At 40.0% G+C, this 22,277-nt stretch overlaps 1 protein-coding gene across 1 annotated transcript in view; it reads left to right on the top strand.

Annotated features, from left to right (window-relative positions):
* LOC137634814 (tetratricopeptide repeat protein 21B-like) overlaps positions 1–22,277 on the top strand; it is a 100,968-nt gene that overhangs the window by 24,443 nt on the left and 54,248 nt on the right. The window contains exons 4-12 of the mRNA XM_068367364.1: positions 1,902–2,095; positions 2,302–2,493; positions 7,569–7,752; positions 14,326–14,518; positions 15,137–15,207; positions 19,610–19,700; positions 19,893–20,029; positions 21,257–21,446; positions 21,877–21,986. Coding sequence (XP_068223465.1) covers positions 1,902–2,095; positions 2,302–2,493; positions 7,569–7,752; positions 14,326–14,518; positions 15,137–15,207; positions 19,610–19,700; positions 19,893–20,029; positions 21,257–21,446; positions 21,877–21,986 — 1,362 coding nt within the window. The remainder of the gene's footprint in view (positions 1–1,901; positions 2,096–2,301; positions 2,494–7,568; positions 7,753–14,325; positions 14,519–15,136; positions 15,208–19,609; positions 19,701–19,892; positions 20,030–21,256; positions 21,447–21,876; positions 21,987–22,277) is intronic.

Genomic DNA, 22,277 nt, shown 5'->3' with positions numbered 1-22,277 from the left:
AAAATTGAGTTCTTGTTGACAAGAAGTACTTGAGTACCTACTCACAGATGGCGCTGTTGTGTACACCCCCACCTGGATAGCGATCGCTGGCGTATCCCGACCGTAGATTTCTGTCGGGCAACGGAGTTGACAGCTACATGATCATCGGGTAAGTATATTCAAAAATTTATTTTACTAATGAAAATAACATAATTCATATTTTTGATAATTTTTTGAGAAAATTCAGACATTTTCCAAGAGAATGAGACCAACCTGACCTCTCTGACAAAAATTAAGGCTGTTAGAGCAATTTAAAAGAAATATACACCAAAATGTGCTGGGGAAAAAATAACCCCTTGGGGGTTAAGGGTTGGAAATTTCCAAAAAGCCCGGGGGTAAAAGGGTTAATATATTGATTATTGTTATTATTATTATTATTTGTTATTATTATTATTATTATTATTATTATTACTACTGTACTAGCTATTCTACAACCCTATTAGGAACAGAAGGATGCATTAAGTCTTAGGGCTCCAACAGAGAAAAATAGCCCAGTGAGGAAAGGAAATAAAGAAATGAATAAACTACATGAGAAGTAATGAATGATTTATATAAAATATTTTAAGAACAATAACAATGTTAGAATAGATGTATCATATATAAACTATGAAGAGAGACTTATGTCAATCTGTTCAACATAAAAACATTTGCTGTAGGTTTAAACATCTGAAATTCCACTGATTCAGCTGCCTGATTAAGAAGATAATTATACAGTCTGATCATAGCTGGAATAAAGCTTCCAGAATACTGTGTAGTATTGAGTCTTATGGTGGAGAAAGCATGACTGTTAGAATTAATGGCATACCTTGTATAATGTGCAAGGTGGTACTGTGAGAAAAGGTAAATGAAAAGGATAGTGAGTTATGAAAAATCTTATTCAGCATGCTTAAAGAACTAACTAAACAATGGTGTCAGAGATTAACATCTACATCAGGAATAAGAAATTTAATAGAACGGAAGTTCTTTTCCTACAGAGTAAGATGAGATTCAGAAGCTTAGGACCTTACTAAACTGTGTTCGATTATTTATTTACTTTATACGGAAACTGATGCACATTTGTTTAAAGAGACTCGATTTGGTAATTGGAGTTCTATCTCCCTATATCTACTTTGCAATAAAAAATCCTGTGACAAGCTTGTGGCCAAGCTTGCAAGAAAACTATACAGTACATTACAGCCATTTAAACGTGATGCAACTGAATAGGTTTGTTGATTTGTAACCATTCATTCTAAAGGAAAGCAGTTTCTTCTACGTGAATTATCGAGAGGGGTCTAGTATGATTCAGACTACCATCTTTACACATAAGTGATAAGGTGTTATTTAGTGACACTTAATTAAGTAAGAGTATGGATATAAGGATCCAGTCTACCATCTTTGTTTTCTGGCACGAGATCCAAAGAGGATGTTTCGTATGATCACAAAAAAAAAATCCTTTGCACAACTATGAGCAATTACTAAGAAATCTTGAAGAAAACATCTTTAAACCTCTAAAAAGATTAAATAAACATAAACTCTAGAGCCCATTTCAACATTTTCCCAAGTCTACTCAAAGGCTGAAGAAGACAATGCTACAGGAGACGATGCGATAGACTCAGCATGTTATTGTTGGTAGATGCTGTTAGTCTGTTTATTAAAGACCCTAGTATATTGGAAGGACAGATAATGGGTAATTTTTCAATTTTTAAATGTGTAACGTCGATATAACCAAGCTTCCAGAGACGAAAGCAATATGAACATTAGGGAGGTTCATGGAAATAAATGCTAATTACTGTACTTTTAAAATTTGTTATATTGAAATAACAGTACACTAGAAATATTAGTTTGTACTTTATTTTATATTATTTAAATCATAACTTTTCCAGCCTCTATATTATGCGAGTATGTTTCTATTGTTGTCATCGAGAATTGACAAAGCCAGAGAATATGTCGATAGGCTATTGAAGTTGGATCCTGAACATCAGGATGGATTGGTGCTCAAAGGATGGGTTGAACTTATGGCTGGGAAAGACAGCAAGAATAAGAATACATTGCAGTACTTTGATGCAATCCTTCAAAAGTAAGTTGGTATAATTTTACAATATTCACTTATCTGTTTGCTATTTAATGTTCAAATTTATATTGTATTTTATTCATACTCTACTGTAATTCAGTACTGTATAACATATTGTATGCATATCTAGCTTGTCAAGTTGTAGATACTGACAATAGAAATATATGAATTATTAAACTTTTCAATATAGTAAGTACTGTATTGATTTTCAGAACTCCCCGACACATGGACGCACTATTTGGAAAAGCAAAGCATTATGAAAATCGAGGCTCATACGCTGAAGCCATGGAAACTTTGAATCTCCTTGTAGTTGCATATCCTGGATTTGCTGCTCCCTTGATAGAAAAAATGAAAGTATATTTGGCTGAACAGAACTGGGACCAATGTTTGGATGCTGCCAATAGGTATGATTTTCAATTTTCTTTATATGTAATTGATATAAATCTTTGTTCCGACAATGAATACAAACCCTTTCGCTCTGTATTGGGATATACTTTTGGCGAAGCTGGAAGACTAGCCATAAGACTTTAAGTGAGGTGTATTTACCCCACAGCTAGTTAGCAGGGGTAAGGGGGTTAGCACTAGCTAACCCGCTCACACACACACACACACACACACACACACACACACACCGGTGTTGTGTTGCCACTTTTTATTTTGGCTCGGCTGACAGGGGACGTTTGTCTCTGTCTACCACGCTGACTGCCAGTTCGACATTGCTTTTTTGCTTTTTCTTTCCAGGTGTGAGTATGACTTCCGATTGTCATGTGGACATGTCCAGGGCCTGAAGGGCACAAATGCAACACCTTCATGTCCTCAGTCGAGACCAACCCCATTCGTTATGTCAGGCCTGCATAGGACGACCTTGTGTACTGGATGACACCTGTGAGGAGTGTTGGGAGTGGTCTTCCTTCCAGTGGGAGAGATTTGGATGGTGGCGTAAGAAGTCGAAAAGGAATTCTTCTCCTGGGTCATCCTTGAAGTCGAAGAAACCTGAGACTACTTCTACCTCTTGATCTCTCCCCAAAGCTCCTTCTTGCTCATTCTCCCCAGTGGATTGATTGAGTAGGAGTGTTGACCATTTAACTCCAGGACAACCCTCAAGTTCGAAGGATGCTGCCACTTCCCCTAGTGAAGCAGTGCCGCCCTTTTGTGCAGTGGAGTCCTTTTCAATTAATGATTTATTACAGATTGGGCCTAACCTTGGTATTGCTGGTCCCCTGTCGAAGGAAGGCCATGTCAAGTAGTTGCAGTTGGGTGCAGAGAGGAAGTGCACACAGGCTTTCTTAGGGGTGGAGTTGGGTCCTCCTCCGAAGGGCTCCAAAGATTTTGTGCCAAAGGAGTTCCCACCTTCCGTTTCCAGCGCTGTAATGCCAGACCCGAGTTCTCAACCTTTGCATGCTACAGCTCCTGCCACCAACAACAGTGCTCCCCTTTGTTTTGAGTACGCTCAGCCTGCAGAATGAGGCCAAAGTTTGAGGCATGTTTCTGTTCCTCTTGGGAGTCACCATTCCTGGTCGCTGGTTCGGTCCCCCCGGAGTGGTTTCACCACGTGGTAATACAAGATGGCGCCCAGCTTTGCCCCCCCTTTCTCCAGCCCCTCAGAGCATGATTCTCCTGTAGCAGTTGCTCACCCCCTTCAAATCTAATGTGTGCCATTCTCGCCCCAGTCGGTTCTTGTTCCTAAGTACAGGAGCGCTCGCCGTTCCCCAAGAGGAATCCAGCCCATTGCGCCTTCTTTACCAGAGCACAGACTGCACCACACCACCCAGTGCTTGCTACCCTCGCCTTACGATGCAGACAGGAGGAGTGCCCAAGACAACCCTCGCAATCCAGGGAGATATCTTCGTTGAAGATCCAGGAGCGTGTCAGCGCATGAACCAGCCTCAAATCGTCACCACGCGTCAGCGAGCAAGCAGTCTCCTGCTCACTAGCACATTCCAGTGCACTCCCAGGCAACACATGACTCAGCTGCTCATCATCGCTGACCAGAACGAGACCAACCCTCTGCTTGTGAGCGCGCTCTAGCGCATGACTACTCGCCAGCTTATCGGCACGCGTCTTGGGATTCTTCTCATTCTAGACTTCCTGAGGGCGATCTGCAGTCCATGATGGGTCCCCCACCTACTCACATCCATGATGTGCCATCGCCTAGACCTTCTGTAGCAGCACGCAAACCAGCCCCTGCTCACGTTTCATCCTCAGATCGCGAGCATCCAGCAGCATGCAGCGATGAGGGTGCTTGCTATCGTCCGTCAGCGCGCAGTCACCCATAGAAGTTTGAGTGCCAGGTACCCCATGTCAGCCCAGCAGCGAGTGACCAACACAAAATCCCATCCACAGCCACCCCAAAGTGTACAGCACATGATCCAAGGGAGAGTTCTTCATTACCTTTGTGTTCTCCACCTCGCTCTTTCAAGCCAAAGCAAGAGGCTATGCTAGTCCCCTTACAACCAGGTAAGAGACCTCTCTCTCTGAATGGTCATTTAATTTCTCTATTATCCTTTAAGATGTCAATCAAAATACACATGATAGTTTATAATTTTATTACAGTTTTAACTATCATGCATAATACAAGAGTTATGAAGTCATGGGATGGGTTTCCAGCATTTACTGGTTACCTATTTTCATCATGGCAGTCCTCATCATCATTATCTTACATTCTAATTGACCTCCTTTCGCTTATAACACTAGTTTCTTATGAATATTTTCTTGTTCTTTAGCATTGATTTGTAAACCCATAGTAAAAAACAAAATTTGAACCATTTATTCGTGATGTCATGGCAAGCCAAGAAAATTATGTTTATGCTTTCTGTCTGGTGTTTGCTAAATACATTAGTCTGCCTAATAAATTGTTCTTATTTCAAAAACTATTTAAATTTCCTCTAAAAATTCAATTTCCAATCCACAATAAACTAAAACCAGTATTAGTGCAATAGACTTTATGTTGAAAAGTCCTCGACTTATGACCGAGATAGGGACTGAGAGACATGTCATAACTCACTCTGGATGTATGTCGACCTTAAAAAGGGAAGTATCCGTGGATTTATTATGCTGTCATAATACAGTACAGTAAAAATCTAAGTCATATTTTATCAATATCTCCACGCTATATCATTATTTAATTTTCGTGGTTCATAGGATGTCATATACTATATGAGAGCATTTTTGTATTTTATTTTTCAATGTCTGAAGCATTTTAAAAATTTTTACATGTTTTTTTTTTTTATCACTGGTTTTTATCAGCTGATGTCCAGGTCCCACAACGATATCGAGATATGCACACATACGAATTACAAGTAGTATTGTTTATTCTGGAAGTACAGTAGACCCTCTTTCAAGCAGGTTTGATTGAAGAGTATAGATGCCTCAGTGGCATTTATTTTGTAGTGGAGCTTTTCGGTTGTTTTAATTTTTCTTCTTTTTGGCAGTACTGCATGCCATCATTAGCTGTGTAATATTGGTCATCAGTAGGTAGAGGAGCTAAAAACATAGGAAAATTCTGAGATTTTACTAAAAATTTACTAGAAGTAAACTTACCAAATGCATTGTATAAAGAGTCAGCTGCAGTGCATTTTGAAAGAGTGCTGGGTGTCTCCTCTCATATTCAGGCTGAAAGTGGAATGGTGTAAGCAGGACAGGCTCTTATTTATATGGGCCAGGGTGGTAGTCAATTTGGGCACGTTGTTGATTGGTCCTTGTGAGCGTAAGTGGTACAGAGGCTGGGATGAAGCAGGTCTCCCATTGGCTGAGTAGCTTGCCAGGAGGGGATCTGTCACAGTCAGGCTGCTGCTACACTCGTGGTTATCATAGTTAGGCTGGGGTTTTGAGTAATGCTGGGCTGGGCTCCCAGTGCTACACGCTGATTGGCTGAGAGGCTCCCTGAGTGGGGCTCAGTGTCAGACAAGTTGTTCTGCCACTAAGCCTGCAGATCCAGTGAGTCCTGAGTTGCTTCGTGATTGGCTGAGTTGCTCGCCGGGAGAGTCTCAGTCACAGGCAGGATGTTTTGTTGCTAATCGACCTCGTGCTCGTCGATGTTGGCGAGGGGTTGGGTGGTGTTCCTACGGCAGGATGGGAGGAGGAACATTTTTTGGGTAATGTTGAGGTTCGGGTTTTCCTGCTGCTGGATGAGCAAGGTCTCCGGGATCCTTAGTCTTCTGCTATTTGGGGCGTTTACGATGATTGGGGTATTCCCTGTGATGTCTTTTGATGCTTTAGTTGTGCGCTAAGAGTTGGTACATCTTAATAGCCCGCTACTATATGTGGCAGGACAAGTCTCATCATCGTCATTCCAATATAACGGACAGGTAATCCACGTATTAGCCACTGGTATGAATACACAACATTAGACATCTTCAGAAAGTCTTGCATGTGAGGGGCCGAATTGTTCCTCATAACGAGGGATCTGGTCCTTGTTGTTTGATAATAAGTTATCAAGTTAATTTCAATTCTTACCTGTGTGGCTGTGACATTGTCCCTGATAATTTCCATAGCATTCTCATCTTCCTTGCGCTGCTTATGCCTAAAGCCTGTGTAGTACAGGTTGACTTTGGAAGTAATGCTGTCGCTGCTGGGCTCAGTCTCGAGGCCAGCCTAAGGCTGCTCCATGTTTATCACTCTTTCCCCTTTTACTTATCTCTTAATCATGTCCATTTTATCATGCATCGTTATAACAGGACACTTGAAATCACTAGCTTTGCCTTTTGGGGGGCCATGGCTAAAATCAAGAAACATTGTCTAGTTTAGAAAATGTAACTCCAATGCATACTTACAGTACAAGAGAACACTTGAAAATGCCTTACTTACAGAGGCAGTAGACCTAGCTAGAACAAGCAAAAAGCTGTTCTAGACTTATTGCTGGGATTTTTTTTATATAATTCATGTTTTGAGTTATTGAAATATTTTAGCTTATTATTTTATTTTTGACATTCACAGGTTAAGCATCAAGCATATACTATAACAACCATTTATGAATTCATTGTTTGACTTGACAAAGTAACGAAGCCAACAGTGTTTTGGTTGGGATAAAATACATTCGCAAACCTGTATTTTACACCTTTGAGAAGGATCAAAACAAAGTTGTCAGGCGTAGTTTATGTTTTCTATTACGTTTACATATATTTAGCATTTAAAGATGAGTGCCGTAAAGAAGTTTATTATTGTACAATATATAGTAGGTTCAATGTACACAAGAATTTTTAATTTTTAGATTATTTAGGTACAAGAACATTCTACTCTACTGTAAAATGGATTTGAGATGTGCATACTATGCTTGTTACATTTTCCCTTGAAAATATCTGTTTCAATGTCAGGAAATACTGCAATGCGGACCTGGGAGGTAAACTTCTCTCCGGTGACCTATTTTCACGATGTGTTAGGAATTATGAGTTGGACATGGTCACCCAGGATATGTTAGAGTAGAATTGAATAGCAATCATACAACTGAAGTTAAATTTGAAAAAAATTTGAATATTGACAGAGTACTTCAAGTGGAGCCTCATAATATTGAAGCAATGAAATACCGCAATCTGTATACTCTTTGCCGACAAGGAAATTGTGAGGACGCAGCCCATGGCCTGCGTAGCTTGTATAGCGAAATGGATAAAAGTGAACCTAATAATGCTTCGTTATTTATTCATATGGCTCAGCTTTTCTCACGTTTGGTTAGTGAAGCAGTTTTATTTGGCTGTTTTTGGTTGTCTATATATCTTACTGTGAAATCTTGTCATGAAAATTCTCACAATTAAGTTTGTCATAATTTCAGCAGGGAAGAATATTGCATTGATTAATAGTTATTTTTCAATATTTAACTTAGCCGGTGATTATAATAGCTGCAACTCTGTTGCTCGACAGAAAAACTCTACGTAAAAATTCGCCAGCGATCGCTACACAGGTAGGGGGTGTACTCAACAGCGCCATCTGTCGTTCAGATACCCATTACTCATTGTAAACAAAGAACTCAATTTTCTCTCTGTCGGGCTACCAGCAAGACCTACTAATTCGCTGTTGCTAACTGGATTTGTTTTCACAACTATTTGGTGAAGTACACTATTCTAGTTTTGAGCTTTCGCTATGCAGGTGTTTTATCTTCATCTTAAAACTTGAACTCGTTTTGGATAGATTTAATTATGGTGACAAAGAGAGTATGGACTTTCTTTCACTTTTAAATGGCCGACCCTTCCCTTAGACGGAAGTGTGTTTAGGCTTTTAGTAATTATCTTATCACGTTATAGATTTTCCTATATATATTTTATAACTCTCCGCCTTTATTAGGCCTCTTCGATTAACTTTCCATTTTTTATAAACATATAAAAATAAATTTTAATGCTTTGTTTATATAGAACTTTCCTGAGAGTAGGCGGTCCTAACTTGGAAACCGAAGTTAATCAACGTTGAGCCCTTTATATCGTCTTTAGCTTTTAAAGAGCTAAGGATTTAAAACTTTTTAAATGTAATTTTTTATGAAAGAATTTCTTTGATAGTCTTCTTACTGTTTTCAAAGATGAACTAACGTTTAGTTTTTTATGCTACGCAGTTGTTGACGTTCAGGACATTCAACATGCGCTCTATCGTTACGATAGAGAGAGAGTGTATCACGGTTTCACTTTGCAGTAAGAGTAAATCGATTCTGACGTTTTGTTCATTCTTTCTTAGCTTAAATGTTTTAAATTCTAATTTAAAGGAACTTTTTATTTGAAAAACCTTTCAGTTTTTTCCTTTAGTCAAATAACATGTTTTTTTGACGATATATAATTGGGCTCTTCTCTTAGGTGCGAAATCAAGAGAGAAAGAGAGAGAGAGATAGAGACGGAGGGAGAGAGAGGAGAGAAAACGTTCCGTTCAAGCGGGTAACGTTGTTCTCGTGTTACTCACGTCCCTAGTCGCTGTACGGGGAGGAAGGATAAAACGTTTTTAGGTTTTTATTCTCGTCCCCAGGGTATGTGCGGTGAGAGATTGAAAACGTAGTTATATGAATTAGTGTTTAGTCTCTTTCCCAGCCACTGATTTTTCTTTTTATCTTAAAATATGTTTTCTGTTTTTTGCTGGTATTATGAGCTTGCATTATACGACTAATTTCGCAATTACTACCTTTTAATGAAGGGTAGAATTGCGTGTTTCAGGTAGAAATAAGTGCAAAAACAGAAAATCGAAGTGATAAGTGATATGCGCAAAGTGTTACAGTGTTGCGTCCGAGGCGCAAAGTGTTACAGTGTTGCGTCCGAGGGTTCGTCTGTTCGTGCCTGTCGTTCACCTAGTCCGGGACCTCTTACAAGCTCCCAAGCCCAGGGGAGAAGTAATGTCGAACGACTTATGGGTTCGAGAGGCCTTGACCAACGAACAGACGTTTTCCCTCTATGGTATCGGGTGTATCTTACCAAGATCTCCCCTACCATAAGACGAGAGAGACGTTGTTTCTCCTCGCCATCCGTAGGCTTTTCGCATAAGAAATCTGTCACAAGGTTTCGGAGCCCTTAAGCGAAAGTCAGTCCTTTCAGGACAGGTCCAGCGTCCTGGTTACAGCCATTAGGACAGCTCTGACCCTATGCAGTCATCGGATAACTGCTCGCCGCCTAACAAAAGCGTAACACAGACTCCGAGAGTCTTTTTTTTGTAGGCAAAGTGTTGCGGTCACAGACGTTACCCTCGTCTATTACCACAACCATTTCCGTTGATCCTTAAGGGGTTGTATGGCAAAACATGCAGTATATGCTTGCCTCCCTTATGGAAGACTATTCTGCCGATTAGTCCGTTGAGTCTAGCCGTTTATCTCATCGATATCCTGGCTTTCAGCCAACCTAACGTTCCTTTGTGCTTACTGTTGACGTTGGCGTAGCTTAGTCACGTCAGTCAGGTTGTTTAGAACCACACTCGATGCGGTCTCGTGTGGTCTTTCAGCCGCATTTGGACGTTAGGCCACTGGCTGATGCTCCTGTTGACGTTCAAGACGTTCACTAACAATCGGAGTTGACTTGTTTTGACGCTGTGCGTCAACCTCCGCATTCTAGAGTTGTTTTGACTGCTCAGTCTAGGCAGTCAAAGCAGTCTCGAGTGAACGCTGTGCGTCCTCACGCACCTGTTGTGGTTGACAGTTCAGTTGTTGACAGTTCACAGACTGTCAAGCAGTTACATGACGTTGCGTTCTGGTGCGCTACTAATGCACCAGTAAGAGACTCAGCTTTTATCGGACAAGGTTCCTGTAGATGAGGAAGTTGCTGTTCTCCCTCCTACTGATGTTCCCTTGAGGACTCTGTCAGATGGAGAGGAGCCTAAAGCTGCTTAGCCTCCTATGGACTTTAATTAAATCATGATGATTTTTTTAAGGATCTTCGTCCGGATCTTTTTGTAACTGCTGCTCCTCGTTCGCCTAAACGTCAGAGCTTACACTAGGCCTAGCTACTTCGAAGCCGTTGTTTTTAAGCTAGTGCTCTCTCACTCTCCTAGAGAGCGTTACGTTGGTTAGGCGACTGGTTTTTCACCAGGAGGAGTTTGGGGGATACAGCCTTTGCTTTCCCTTCTTTTAAACTGGTTTATAGAGCGAGAGTCTGATATGACACGAGAGAAGTTCTCGGCTTGGGAGTTCATGCCTCTGCCCAGATAGACTTCTCAATTCTGGTTGACTCTCCCTGGCGCCTAGCCAGGAGACGCTCCAATTTGTTTACAGGTCAACTTCACAGCTGTTGTCGAGCCTTTGAAGTTTTGCTGTACTATTATGTCACGCATAACAAGGCTTTCAGGGATGGTAAACGGTTCCGTTTCAGTCGCTAACCCCGTCTGTTGCCACGCCTGCTCCCGTAGACCCTAAATGGGCTTTGCTGCAAGACATGCAGTCCAAGCTTGCGTCCTTGATAGAGGACTTAAATGCGGAGAAGAACCTTCTGGCCAACAACCTTCCAACCGGTCGGTTGTGTGCCCTGTTGACGCTGAGGTAACCTACTCGCGTCTGCCAGTTGAGGTGGTTACTCCACCGATGCGACCCAGTGTGGGTTGCCAGCCGCACGTTGACATTAAGCGACGCTCGGAGGTGGTTTTTGACGTTCAGGACGTTCAACAACCAGCAGAGGTGACTTGTTTTGACGCAGTGCGTCAACCTCAGCAACCCGGTAGGGTGTTGACTGCACAACCCAGACGGTCTAGACAGTCTCGGGTTGACGCTGTGCTTCCTCGCGCACTCATGGTTGTTGACAGTTCACAGACTGTGCAGCAGTTCAATGATTTTGCGTCCGGCTCCGTCACGCATCCACCAGTGCGACCGGATTCAGCGAGCCAGACGTTGCCCACTCCGTTGCCGTTTCCTCATCAGTTTCGGATGAGGAACCCTCTGATGAGGACGTTGCTGAACAACAAGACGATCAGCCCCCAGCCCTGCTATCCATCCAAAAGATGCTGAAGAAGGAACGCTGCTCAGTCAGGCTGTGGATGAGTCTGGTAGGGACACTGTCATCCGTGGATCAATTTGTGTCACTAGGAAGACTACACCTCCGTCCTCTTCAATACCATCTAGCTTTTCACTGGAAAAAGGACAAGAAGCTAGAAGCGGTCTCGATCCCGGTTTCCGAAAAGATAAAGTCTTGTCTGACTTGGTGAAAGGACAATATCAACCTAAGTGAGGGTCTTCCCCTGGCTGTTCAGACTCCCAACCACGTTCTCTTCTCGGACGCATCGGACGTAGGCTGGGGTGCGACATTAGACGGTCGGGAATGCTCGGGGATATGGAACTCGAGTCAAAGGACAATGCATTTCAACTGCAAGGAGCTACTGGCAGTACGTCTGGCCTGGAAAAGCTTCAGGTCTCTCCTTCAAGGCAAAGTGGTGGAGGTGAACTCGGACAACACCACGGCTTTGGCGTACATCTCCAAGCAAGGAGGGACCTACTCTCTGACGTTGTACGAGATCGCAAGGGACCTCCTCACCTGGTCAAAAGGTCTAACATATCACTAGTAACGAGGTTCATCCAAGGCAACTTGAATGTCATGGCAGATTGTCTCAGTCGGAAGGGACAAATAATTCCAACAGAATGGACCCTCCACAGAGATGTATGCAAGAGACTTTGGGCCACCTGGGGCCAGCCAACCATAGATCTCTTCGCAACCTCGATGACCAAGAGGCTCCCAATATTTTGCTCTCCAATCCCGGACCCAGCAGCAGTTCATATAGATGCCTTTCTCCTAGATTGGTCACATCTAGATCTATATGCATTCCCTCCGTTCAAGATTGTCAACAAGGTACTGCAGAAGTTCGCCTCTCACGATAGGACAAGGTTGACGCTAGTTGCTCCCCTCTGGCCCGCGAGAGAATGGTTCACCGAGGTACTTCGATGGCTAGTAGACGTTCCCAGAACACTTCCCCTAAGGGTGGACCTTCTACGTTAGCCACACGTAAAGAAGGTACACCAAGGCCTCCACGCTCTTCGTCTGACTGCCTTCAGACTATCGAAAGACTCTCGAGAGCTAGAGGCTTTTCGAAGGAGGCAGCCAGAGCGATTGCTAGAGCAAGGAGAACATCCACCCTTAGAGTCTACCAATCGAAGTGGGAAATCTTCCGAAACTGGTGCAAGTCAGTATCCGTATCCTCGACCAGTACCTCTGTAACTCAAATAGCTGACTTCCTCTTATATCTGAGGAAAGAACAATCTCTTTCAGCTCCCACTATCAAGGGTTACAGAAGCATGTTGGCATCAGTCTTCCGTCACAGAGGCTTAGATCTTTCCAACAATAAAGATCTACAGGACCTCCTTAAGTCTTTTGAGACCACGAAGGAGCGTCGTTTGGTTACACCTGGTTGGAATTTAGACGTGGTACTAAGATTCCTTATGTCAGACAGGTTCGAGCCGCTACAATCAGCCTCCCTGAAAGATCTCACCTTAAAGACTCTTTTCCTGGTATGCTTAGCCACAGCTAAAAGAGTCAGTGAGATTCATGCCTTCAGCAAGAACATCGGATTCTCATCTGAAACGGCTACATGTTCTCTACAACTTGGTTTTCTAGCCAAAAACGAGCTGCCTTCTCGACCTTGGCCAAAATCGTTCGATATTCCAAGCTTATCGTATGGTTGGAAATGAACTAGAAAGAGTCTTATGCCCTGTAAGAGCTCTTAAGTTCTATTTAAAACGAACTAAACCTTTACGAGGCCCGTCTGAAGCTTTATGGTGTTCAGTTAAGAAACCATCTTTGCCTATGTCAAAGAATGCTTTTATCCTAGTTTATCAGACTGTTAATACGAGAAGCTCATTCCCATCTGAATGAGGAAGACCAAGCTTTGCTGAAGGTAAGGACACACGAAGTTAGAGCTGTCGCAACTTCCGTGGCCTTTAAACAAAATAGATCTCTGCGAAGTATAATCGACGCAACCTATTGGAAAAGCAAGTCAGTGTTCGCGTCTTTTTATCTTAAAAATGTCCAGTCTCTTTACGAGAACTGCTACACTCTGGGACCATTCGTAGCAACGAGTGCAGTAGTGGGTGAGGGCTCAACCACTACAATTCCCTAATTCCATAACCTTTTTAATCTTTCTCTTGAAATTTTTTTATTGTTGTTTTTGGGTTGTCCGGAAGGCTAAGAAGACTTTCGCATCCTAGTTGATTTGGTGGGTGGTCAAAGTCATTTCTTGAGAAGCGCCTAGATTAGAGGTTTTGATGAGGTCCTGTTGTATGGGTTGCAACCCTTGATACTTCAGATCCTAGGGGTCGCTCAGCATCCTAAGAGGATCGCGAGGCTCCGTAAGGAAGACGTACTTAAAAAGGCAGAGTAATTGTTCAAGTCGACTTCCTTACCAGGTACCTATTTATTTTGTTTAGTTATTTTGATAACTTCTAAAATGAAATAAAAATTCTTAGCTCATATGATGTAAACATATTTTGCTGGTCTCTACCCACCCCCTGGGTGTGAATCAGCTATTATAATCACCGGCTAAGTTAAATATTGAAAAATGTTATTTTGATAATAAAATAAATTTTTGAATATACTTACCCGGTGATTATAAATTAAAGGACCCTCCCTTCCTCCCCAATAGAGACACAGTGGACCGAGGAGAAAATTGAGTTCTTTGTTTACAATGAGTAATGGGTATCTGAACGACAGATGGCGCTGTTGAGTACACCCCCTACCTGTGTAGCGATCGCTGGCGAATTTTTACGTAGAGTTTTTCTGTCGAGCAACAGAGTTGCAGCTATTATAATCACCGGGTAAGTATATTCAAAAATTTATTTTATTATCAAAATAACATTTTTATTTTGATAGTGTGGAAGGAATCGACTAATACTTGAAGAGACTTTCATGATGGCAAGTAAGGCAGCCAAAATTGACACTTCAAGTGCAGAGTATTTGACTGAAGTTGGATACCAGTGTCTATTGCAAGGCCGCAATAAAGAAGCCACTAAGTACTATAAAAATGCTACCAAGTTGGATGAATCATCAGTTGCTGCTCTAACAGGTGAGCCTCTGCCAGTTTTTTTTTATACAGTATTTCATTCTGATTGAATACCAGGTTTTTCTAGCACTTTAATGAATTTTATGATTATAAAACCCAATTTCTGAACATATAACTATAAGTAGAATAATTTGGATTATCTTTCTTACATGGCAGTAAAGTTTGTCTATTTTTTATTTGATTTTAGATTTATAAGATTTGATTTTATCAACCATCCTCTTCGCATATTAATAGCAAATTTTGTCAGCTTTTAAAAGAATGGTTCATGAATATGAGAGCAAAGTAAAACTAGTTGCAATAATGGGCAACATGTAATTAGAAAACAGCTGCATGTAATGATATACTAAATACTATAGAACTTTCTCATCTATCACTGTTCCTAAATTTAGTACTTTGTAAAAGATGTGGAATGTAGTAGTAAGAAAACATATGTTAATTACTTGGAAGTTTGTAAATTAAAAGTTGACAATTAGAATGAAGTTTTTTTCCATTTAAACATACTGTACATTTACAAATGTATGGTTTTGTGAGTAGACAATTAATGGTTACAGTGATGGAAATGTAATGTTACCTTTTTATGTGAGAGTTAATTATAAGCACAGATTTTAATTTCATTTTCAGGCATAATTTCATGTCAGTTGCTGGAGGGACAAGTATATATGGCTGAGCAACAGTTAGAATTCTTAAAAGAGGTAATTTTTTATTTTATATTTGTTATACAGTTATTAAAAAAAGGGCAAGGAGTGTATTTTGATGAGGATCTTTGGTGATGCATTTGTATACAGTACTATGATAGATAGCAACACTCTTGAAATTCTTGTTAGTTGTTTCTGCCATAAGCCTTTTGGGTAAGTTGTAGTTATATCTGCATTTGGTTTGCTGTTATTCTTTTTCTTATATCACCAAATAACCAGTGCTGTTCCTAGCAATGCATGCATACGTTCCAACACTAAATACAAACCCTTTCACTCTTTATGAGGGAATATACTTTTGGCAAAGCTGGAAGACTAGCCATGAGGGGGGGTTAGCGGGTTAATACTAGCTACCCTGCTGACACGCACACACTTGTATTCTATCGTCACTATTTACATCTGGCTCGGTGGAGAGTGGACGTTTGTCTCTCTCTATTGCCCAATCTTTTTTGAAAGGCGTTTAACTATTTTATTCTTCTAGTTTTTGTTTATTTTTCATAGGTGTGAGGGTTGCTGTTTTGGAGACGGTTTAGTGCGGGTTTTCCTTGAGGGTGAAGAAACCTTTTCTTATGGTCTCTTCCCCTTTGATGCCAGACAACCCTTAGGCTGGAGGACTCTCCCTCTTCCCTTGGTGTAGCAGCTCGGTCCTCCAATGCAGGGGATTCGTACTCTGTGTGGATGCTCTTTCACCGTATGAAGTAGATGTTCCTCACACCTTGTCAGTTCGACGGTGGGAAGGTCTCCTGCGGCCGACCCAGTGCTCGACTTCTGTCTTGCTCCTCTATGCTGACGATGATGCACTCCTTCGTTCTACGATGGCAGCCAGTGTAGTAAGTGCAAAGTCTGCAGCATGTTCCTGTGCCTCTCAGAGGACACTTTTCCCATACACGGGTAGGTTTTCCCCTGAGTGGTTTTCTCCAGTGCTGATGATGCTGCACTCCCTCGTTCTGCCATGGCAGGTGGTAGACGGAGTACAAAGTCTGAAGCATGTTCCTGTGCCTCTCGGGGGATATCTTTCCCATTTTGGATTAGGTTTTCCCCTGAGTGGTTTCTTTAGAGCGCTAACAACGTTACACTCCATCGTTCGACTAATGAAGCTGACGTAAGAAGAGCAAAGTCGGAAGCATGTTTCTATGCCTTTTGTTTACTGTTATTCTTCTTCTTATATCACCCAATAACCAGTGCCGTTCTTAATAGTGCATCCATTGAGTCTTGATTCTTTCCGACACTAAATATAAACCCTTTCGGTCTTTATTAGGGAATATACTTTTGGCGAAGCTGGAAGACTAGCCATAAGACATTTAGCGAGGTGCAACTACTCCACCGCTAGTTAACGGGTGTAGGGGGTTAGTACCGGCTACCCTGCTCACACACACATATATTCTATAGTCACTTTTTACATCTGGGTCTGTGGAGAGTGGACGTTCGTCTCTCTATCGCCCAAACTTTTTTGACTGGCGTTTGACTAATTTGTTCTTTTAGTTTTTGTTTATTTTTTATAGGTGTGAGTGTTGCTGTTTTGGAGATGGTGTAGTGCGGGGCTTTCTTCGAGGGTGAAGAAACCTTTTCTTATGGTCTCTTCCCCTTTGATGCCAGACAACCCTTAGGCTGGAGGACTCTCCCTCTTCCCCTGGTGTAACGGCTCGGTCCTCCCATGCAAGGGAGTTGTTCTCTGTGTGGATGCTCTTTCACCGTATGAAGTAGATGTTGCTCGCACCTTGTGAGTTTGACATTGAGAAGGTCTCCTGTGGCCGACACAGAGCTCGACTTCGGTATTGCTCCTCTACGCTGACGATGATGCACTCCCTCGTTCTGCGATGGCAGCCGGTGTAGGGAGTGCAAAGTCTGCTGCATGTTCCTGCACCTCTCAGGGGATACCTTTCCTGTATGCAGGTTAAGTTTTCTCCTGAGTGGTTTTCTTCAGTGCTGATGATGCCGCACTCCCTTGTTCTGCCATGGCAGCTGGCTGAGGGAGTACAAAGTCTGAAGCATGTTCCTGGGCCTCTTGGGGGACACCTTTCTCACTTGCGGGTTAGGTTTTCACCTGAGTGGTGTCTTCAACGCTAACAACGTTGCATTCCATCGTTCAACTAATGAAGCCGACATAAGAAGAGCAAAGTCGGGGTCCCACAGTTCTAAGATAAGAAATCATTGCAGTAGAATTGTGCGTGAATTTTATCCTCAGGTATCATTGAAGATTCAGTTTTCCCCCTTAAATGCTATGAGCAAATTTTTCAAATTTAAAGACCGGGTCTCAGATGATCTTAGTTCGGGTGTCATATATAAATATGTGTGATCGCTCTAATGCATCATATATTAGAAAAAGTGAAAGACATTACCGTGCAAGATTGTCTGAGCAGTTTGGTCGTTCACCTAGAAGGGGTAATTATATAACAAAACCACCCCATTCAGCTATCAGAGACCATTCTCTAAGTGGGGACCACCCAATGTTCAAGGAGAATTTTTCCATCTTGGCCACTTCACAGAGTAACCTAGACCTAGTGATAATGGAGGCAATATTCCATGATAAACAAGTCAAAGTCAAACAGCCCTAGAATGGTGAGAAGCCAATTTTATTAAGATCTAAGAGAAGTATGGGAAACATTAATTTTAAGAAATAAAATAAACACTCCTTTAATAATAGAAAAATCTGATGAGTTCACCTTTGCAATACAAGGTAGGTACTCTCAGGTACATGATGAAATGAAATAGAATAAATAAGAAATGAACAGCAATTTGACAAAATTTGTATTGGAATCAGCATAAGAAATAGATGGAAAAGTTCTTAAACAAGATCAAGGAAAACTGTCTGGAAAAACCAAAAACCTAGTAAAGAAAAGATTGGTAAAGAGGGTGAAATCCAAGATAGATGAAATAGAATTTGCAGAACTATCCAACACAATAAACAAACTAAAAACCCAAGACAATCAGAGAAAAATTAAGGCAACACTACAGAAAGGAAGAAGCATCAAATTACTGAAAAGAAGACTTGGAACAGGGTGCCAACAGATGCTTATTTTAAGGGATGAAAATGGAAATATTATAAACAAAAGCGATGGATTCATAAAAATTGCAGAGGATTTCTATAAAATGCTATACAATAATGATATAAGAAATAACTTTTTCAATAGAAATAATGATACACCTGAGACAGTACAAAAAATTACAGTAGAAGTAAAGAAACAATTAAAAGGAATGAAAATATGGCCTAACAACTGACATAATAATGGAGGGAGGAGATTTCATTGTAAAACTCACTGAACTTTACATAAATGTCTACAAGAAGCCTCTACACCTACAGCTTAGAAAAAACTTTATCATTATGCTAATTGATAAAAAGAGAGACACAAAGACCTGAAAAATTACTACCCAATAAGTTTACTCTGAGTAATATATAAAATATTAACAAAGCTCATATTATGCCAAATAAAGACAGCTAGACTTTCATTAACCAAGAGAGCAGACAGGCTGTAGAAGTGGGTATCCAACAACTGACCATATCCATGTAATTAACTAGCTAATGGAAAAATCAACAGTGCATGATAAACCACACAGTATCCGATACTTATGTGAACGATATAAAAAATATGTCTAGATTTACTATTATATTCTGGCAAGAAAAACAAAATAAAATGGATAGCCATTGTTATTATCTTTGTAAAATATTATCATTAAAGTAAAACAATGATTTACTATTTTCAAATATTTTTGCTCATTTGTTATGTATGATCTTTACAAATGAGTAAAAGGCCACTCATGAAAAATGGTTGTGATTTTGAAAAGATGTGACTAATAAAGGGATTTTGACGAAGGAAAAATCTATTTCTGGGCGAGAGACCTGTGCCGCCCAGTGAAATACTCCTAAAGCACTATTTCTAAGGAATGTAACTGCTATATATTACCAGAGAAAAAAAGCATAGGAATGCCAGGTTGAACTCAGCTCGCTCACCTATATAAGGTGTCAGTATAATATACTGGAGCGTGATAATTCACAACCAGAGGTCTCGCACTATTTAGATATCTCCTCTTCAAAATCCCCGCCACAGCGAGGTGCCGATCAACACTATTACCACTAACCCAACCCACGCCAGTGACGTCACTCCTCATAGCACCCAGGTGTTCACTTGGAAAATGGTATATAATTACAAAAGAGAAAGTTGTGGACTGTTTTAGTGCTCCTTGGCTCAAACATGAATTGAGTCCTGTTATAATCTCTATATGTTTAGCATTTTGTTTCCTTATTCAGAATGAAAATTGAAGTTCTGTTTTCTTTTAATTTCTTCATAAACATATTAAGATTTGATTTTTATACGAATTGTAAAATAATTTCAGTACTGATGCACTGGATATTGAAACATCTATTAAACACATATCACTATACATTTAATTAAATTTGTTTCAGGTTCAGAGAAGTTTAGGTGCCTCACCAGATATTCTTTACTTATCAGCTGTATTGGGTCGTATGAAGAATCAGCCTTCCGATAAAATTCTAGGTAAGTAAGGAGTGACAATGTTTTACAAATGAACAGAAATATAAACCATATTAAAGACTAAAATGTATTTTTATAACCAGTATAACAATGATGCACATTTAATTCTATAGTTAAGTGATTAGTTGTATAAAACAATATTTCAGATTTTTGTTCCCTTGTGTCACGGTACTAAATTGTTGATATCAATTTCAGAATTGCTGAATGAAGCTATAGAGAATCACTTTAAAAGTTATCGGAGTCTTTCATTCGGAGCTACTTATCTTGCTGCTTTAAATCCAGATTTCCTTCTCCTAATTGTAAATGAATCTTTGCTATACGTGCCTAATCAAGTGAGTTTTTGTTTATTTTATTCTCTTTTCTTTACATTTGTCATTAACAAGTGAGAAATATCATCTGAATTATAATTTACATTACAGTATAGAGGAGTGACTTAATTTACTAGTATTTAAAGCACTATTTTTCCTAAAATGGACAAAGAAAATCACTGGTTCCCTTTTGACCCTTAGCTGCACCCTCTTTTTAGCTTCCTACTTTACCTCTGTCCCCATGTTCTTTTTTATGGGTAATCCAACCTCATTTCATTTTTACTTCACAGTGCAACTAATAAGGTTTCCTCCAGTTGCACTTTGGTTCTGTTTAGCCTCAGCCCCAGTACTGGGGCTTGTCCAAATTTTATAAATCAAATCCTCATATGATAAAGGTCAAGGCATTATAAGGAAAATGATGTCCATTGCTATGGTATAGTGGTAAGAGGTGATAATAGAGGAACAGTCTTTGGCTGTAACATTGTTTACAATCAGATTCAGTCCATCAAGTGGAGTGTAAGTACAGTAAACTCATTATTTGGGTGGAGATGTCTAGAAGATTGACAATATCCCATATCTGATGTTTATTAATGGTAATCAGTATTAAACGCAATATAAGTGATTAAAAATAATAAATATCACTGGTATACTTATTAGGTACCTTCAACCTAAGTACTTTATAGTCATGATAGCTGATGGTTTTGAATTTTTCTCAGAGCAGTTACTTCGTCTTCATCAGGAATTCGTGAATATTCGAAATAGCCTAGTTGTAATCAAACAATTTAGGGCATTAAGTAAAACTTTCATTAAAAGAATGATGGTCATAACCACTATTTTTTAAGTATTGCTAAAGAACAACTATAATAACACTCAAATTTTAAGCAGTGTTTGCAAAGGCTTTGTCTTTCACTGAAAGCTTTGGTGAAAGACAAAACCAGATACAGGGGAGTTTTTATGGTGAGATATTACTGTATATCAGCGAAAAATGGATATGTCTAAGATCTTTTAGCTCATGTTAGTACCAAGCAAGCAAGGTTCATTAGCCTATAACTAATATGCTAGATTAATTTTGATTGTATTTGAGAGCTGTTCAATGATTATTTTTGCCATTTACTTTCCTTTCTCTGACAAAGGTGTGAGCAATTCAACTTAGATTTAATTTCAATAAGGCTGGTGCTTTTACACTTCGGGCTGTATTATTTTACAGGAATTTTTTTATTTCATCTTTGTTATATTATTTTTTTATCTCAGCCTAGCTCCACTGGTGCAGCAGGAAGTAACATGCCCCCAATAATGAACCGAATTTTATTGGTTTTGGAAGCTATCACAAGAGCTTGCCCTGCTCTACTGGCAGCTCTGATACTCTCAGCTCGTATTAAGTATATAACTGGTGATGTCAAAACTGCAGCATCATCTTTGCAAAATGTCTTAGATAATATTGGTAAGTGTGTTGTATTTAACTTTTAAACTTGAGTACGTTTTGCTTGTTAGAATTGATTTGCCTGTTATATTCACTTTTACAAATGGTTGTCCTCTTTCACTAGAAATACTGTACAATAACAAATAATAATCTACTTGTTTCGAGAACTTTTGTGATGGTTTTGTTTGATTGTCTTTAAGGATATTTGGAGCATAAACGTTCTTTGTATGCAATCAACACTAAGAACTAAAGTGAAAGTGAGCAAAAGCTAAACTTTTTCCCTCCAGTTGGTGGTGAATGTGGCCGAGTATTCAAGTTTAAAACAATTTATTCTCTACTTAATATAGTACTTATACAGTAATCACAACAATGCAAAAGAGTTTGAGTATCAAATCATGTTCTTCATCTTCTTTCTGCTGACTAATGCTACCCTTCTGGCTTTTGTTTTCAGATTCCACTAGTGCTGAAGCCCATTTATTGATGGCACAAATTCAACTCTTTCAAGGAAATTATAAGCAAGCACAACAGTCTTTGGAAGTAGGCCTGTCTTACAATTTTGAAGTAAGTAGTGTTACAGTTCTTTTAATCTTATTGGTGTAAACATTTGTTTATCATTCTAGCCTATTGTATGGGGATTTAATGTTTTTAAGCTCTTATGTAGAATGTAAATTATTCCCAATTTTCATGTTTATTCCTTTTGGAGATATTCTTTTGTGATTTTAAGAAAAAACTACTTCTTACTATGTTAGAAGATTACAGTAGTTTTAGTTTTTTTTCATATAATTACCGTACATAGAAATTGGTAAATGCTACAAAACACATAAAAGGTCCTCAAATACTACACCAAGAAAT

This window comes from Palaemon carinicauda, chromosome 45 (genome assembly GCF_036898095.1).
Source record: "Palaemon carinicauda isolate YSFRI2023 chromosome 45, ASM3689809v2, whole genome shotgun sequence".
Taxonomy (NCBI): domain Eukaryota; kingdom Metazoa; phylum Arthropoda; class Malacostraca; order Decapoda; family Palaemonidae; genus Palaemon; species Palaemon carinicauda.
Note: the sequence above shows the minus strand (reverse complement) of the source record. Positions and strands in the feature narration are given on the sequence as shown.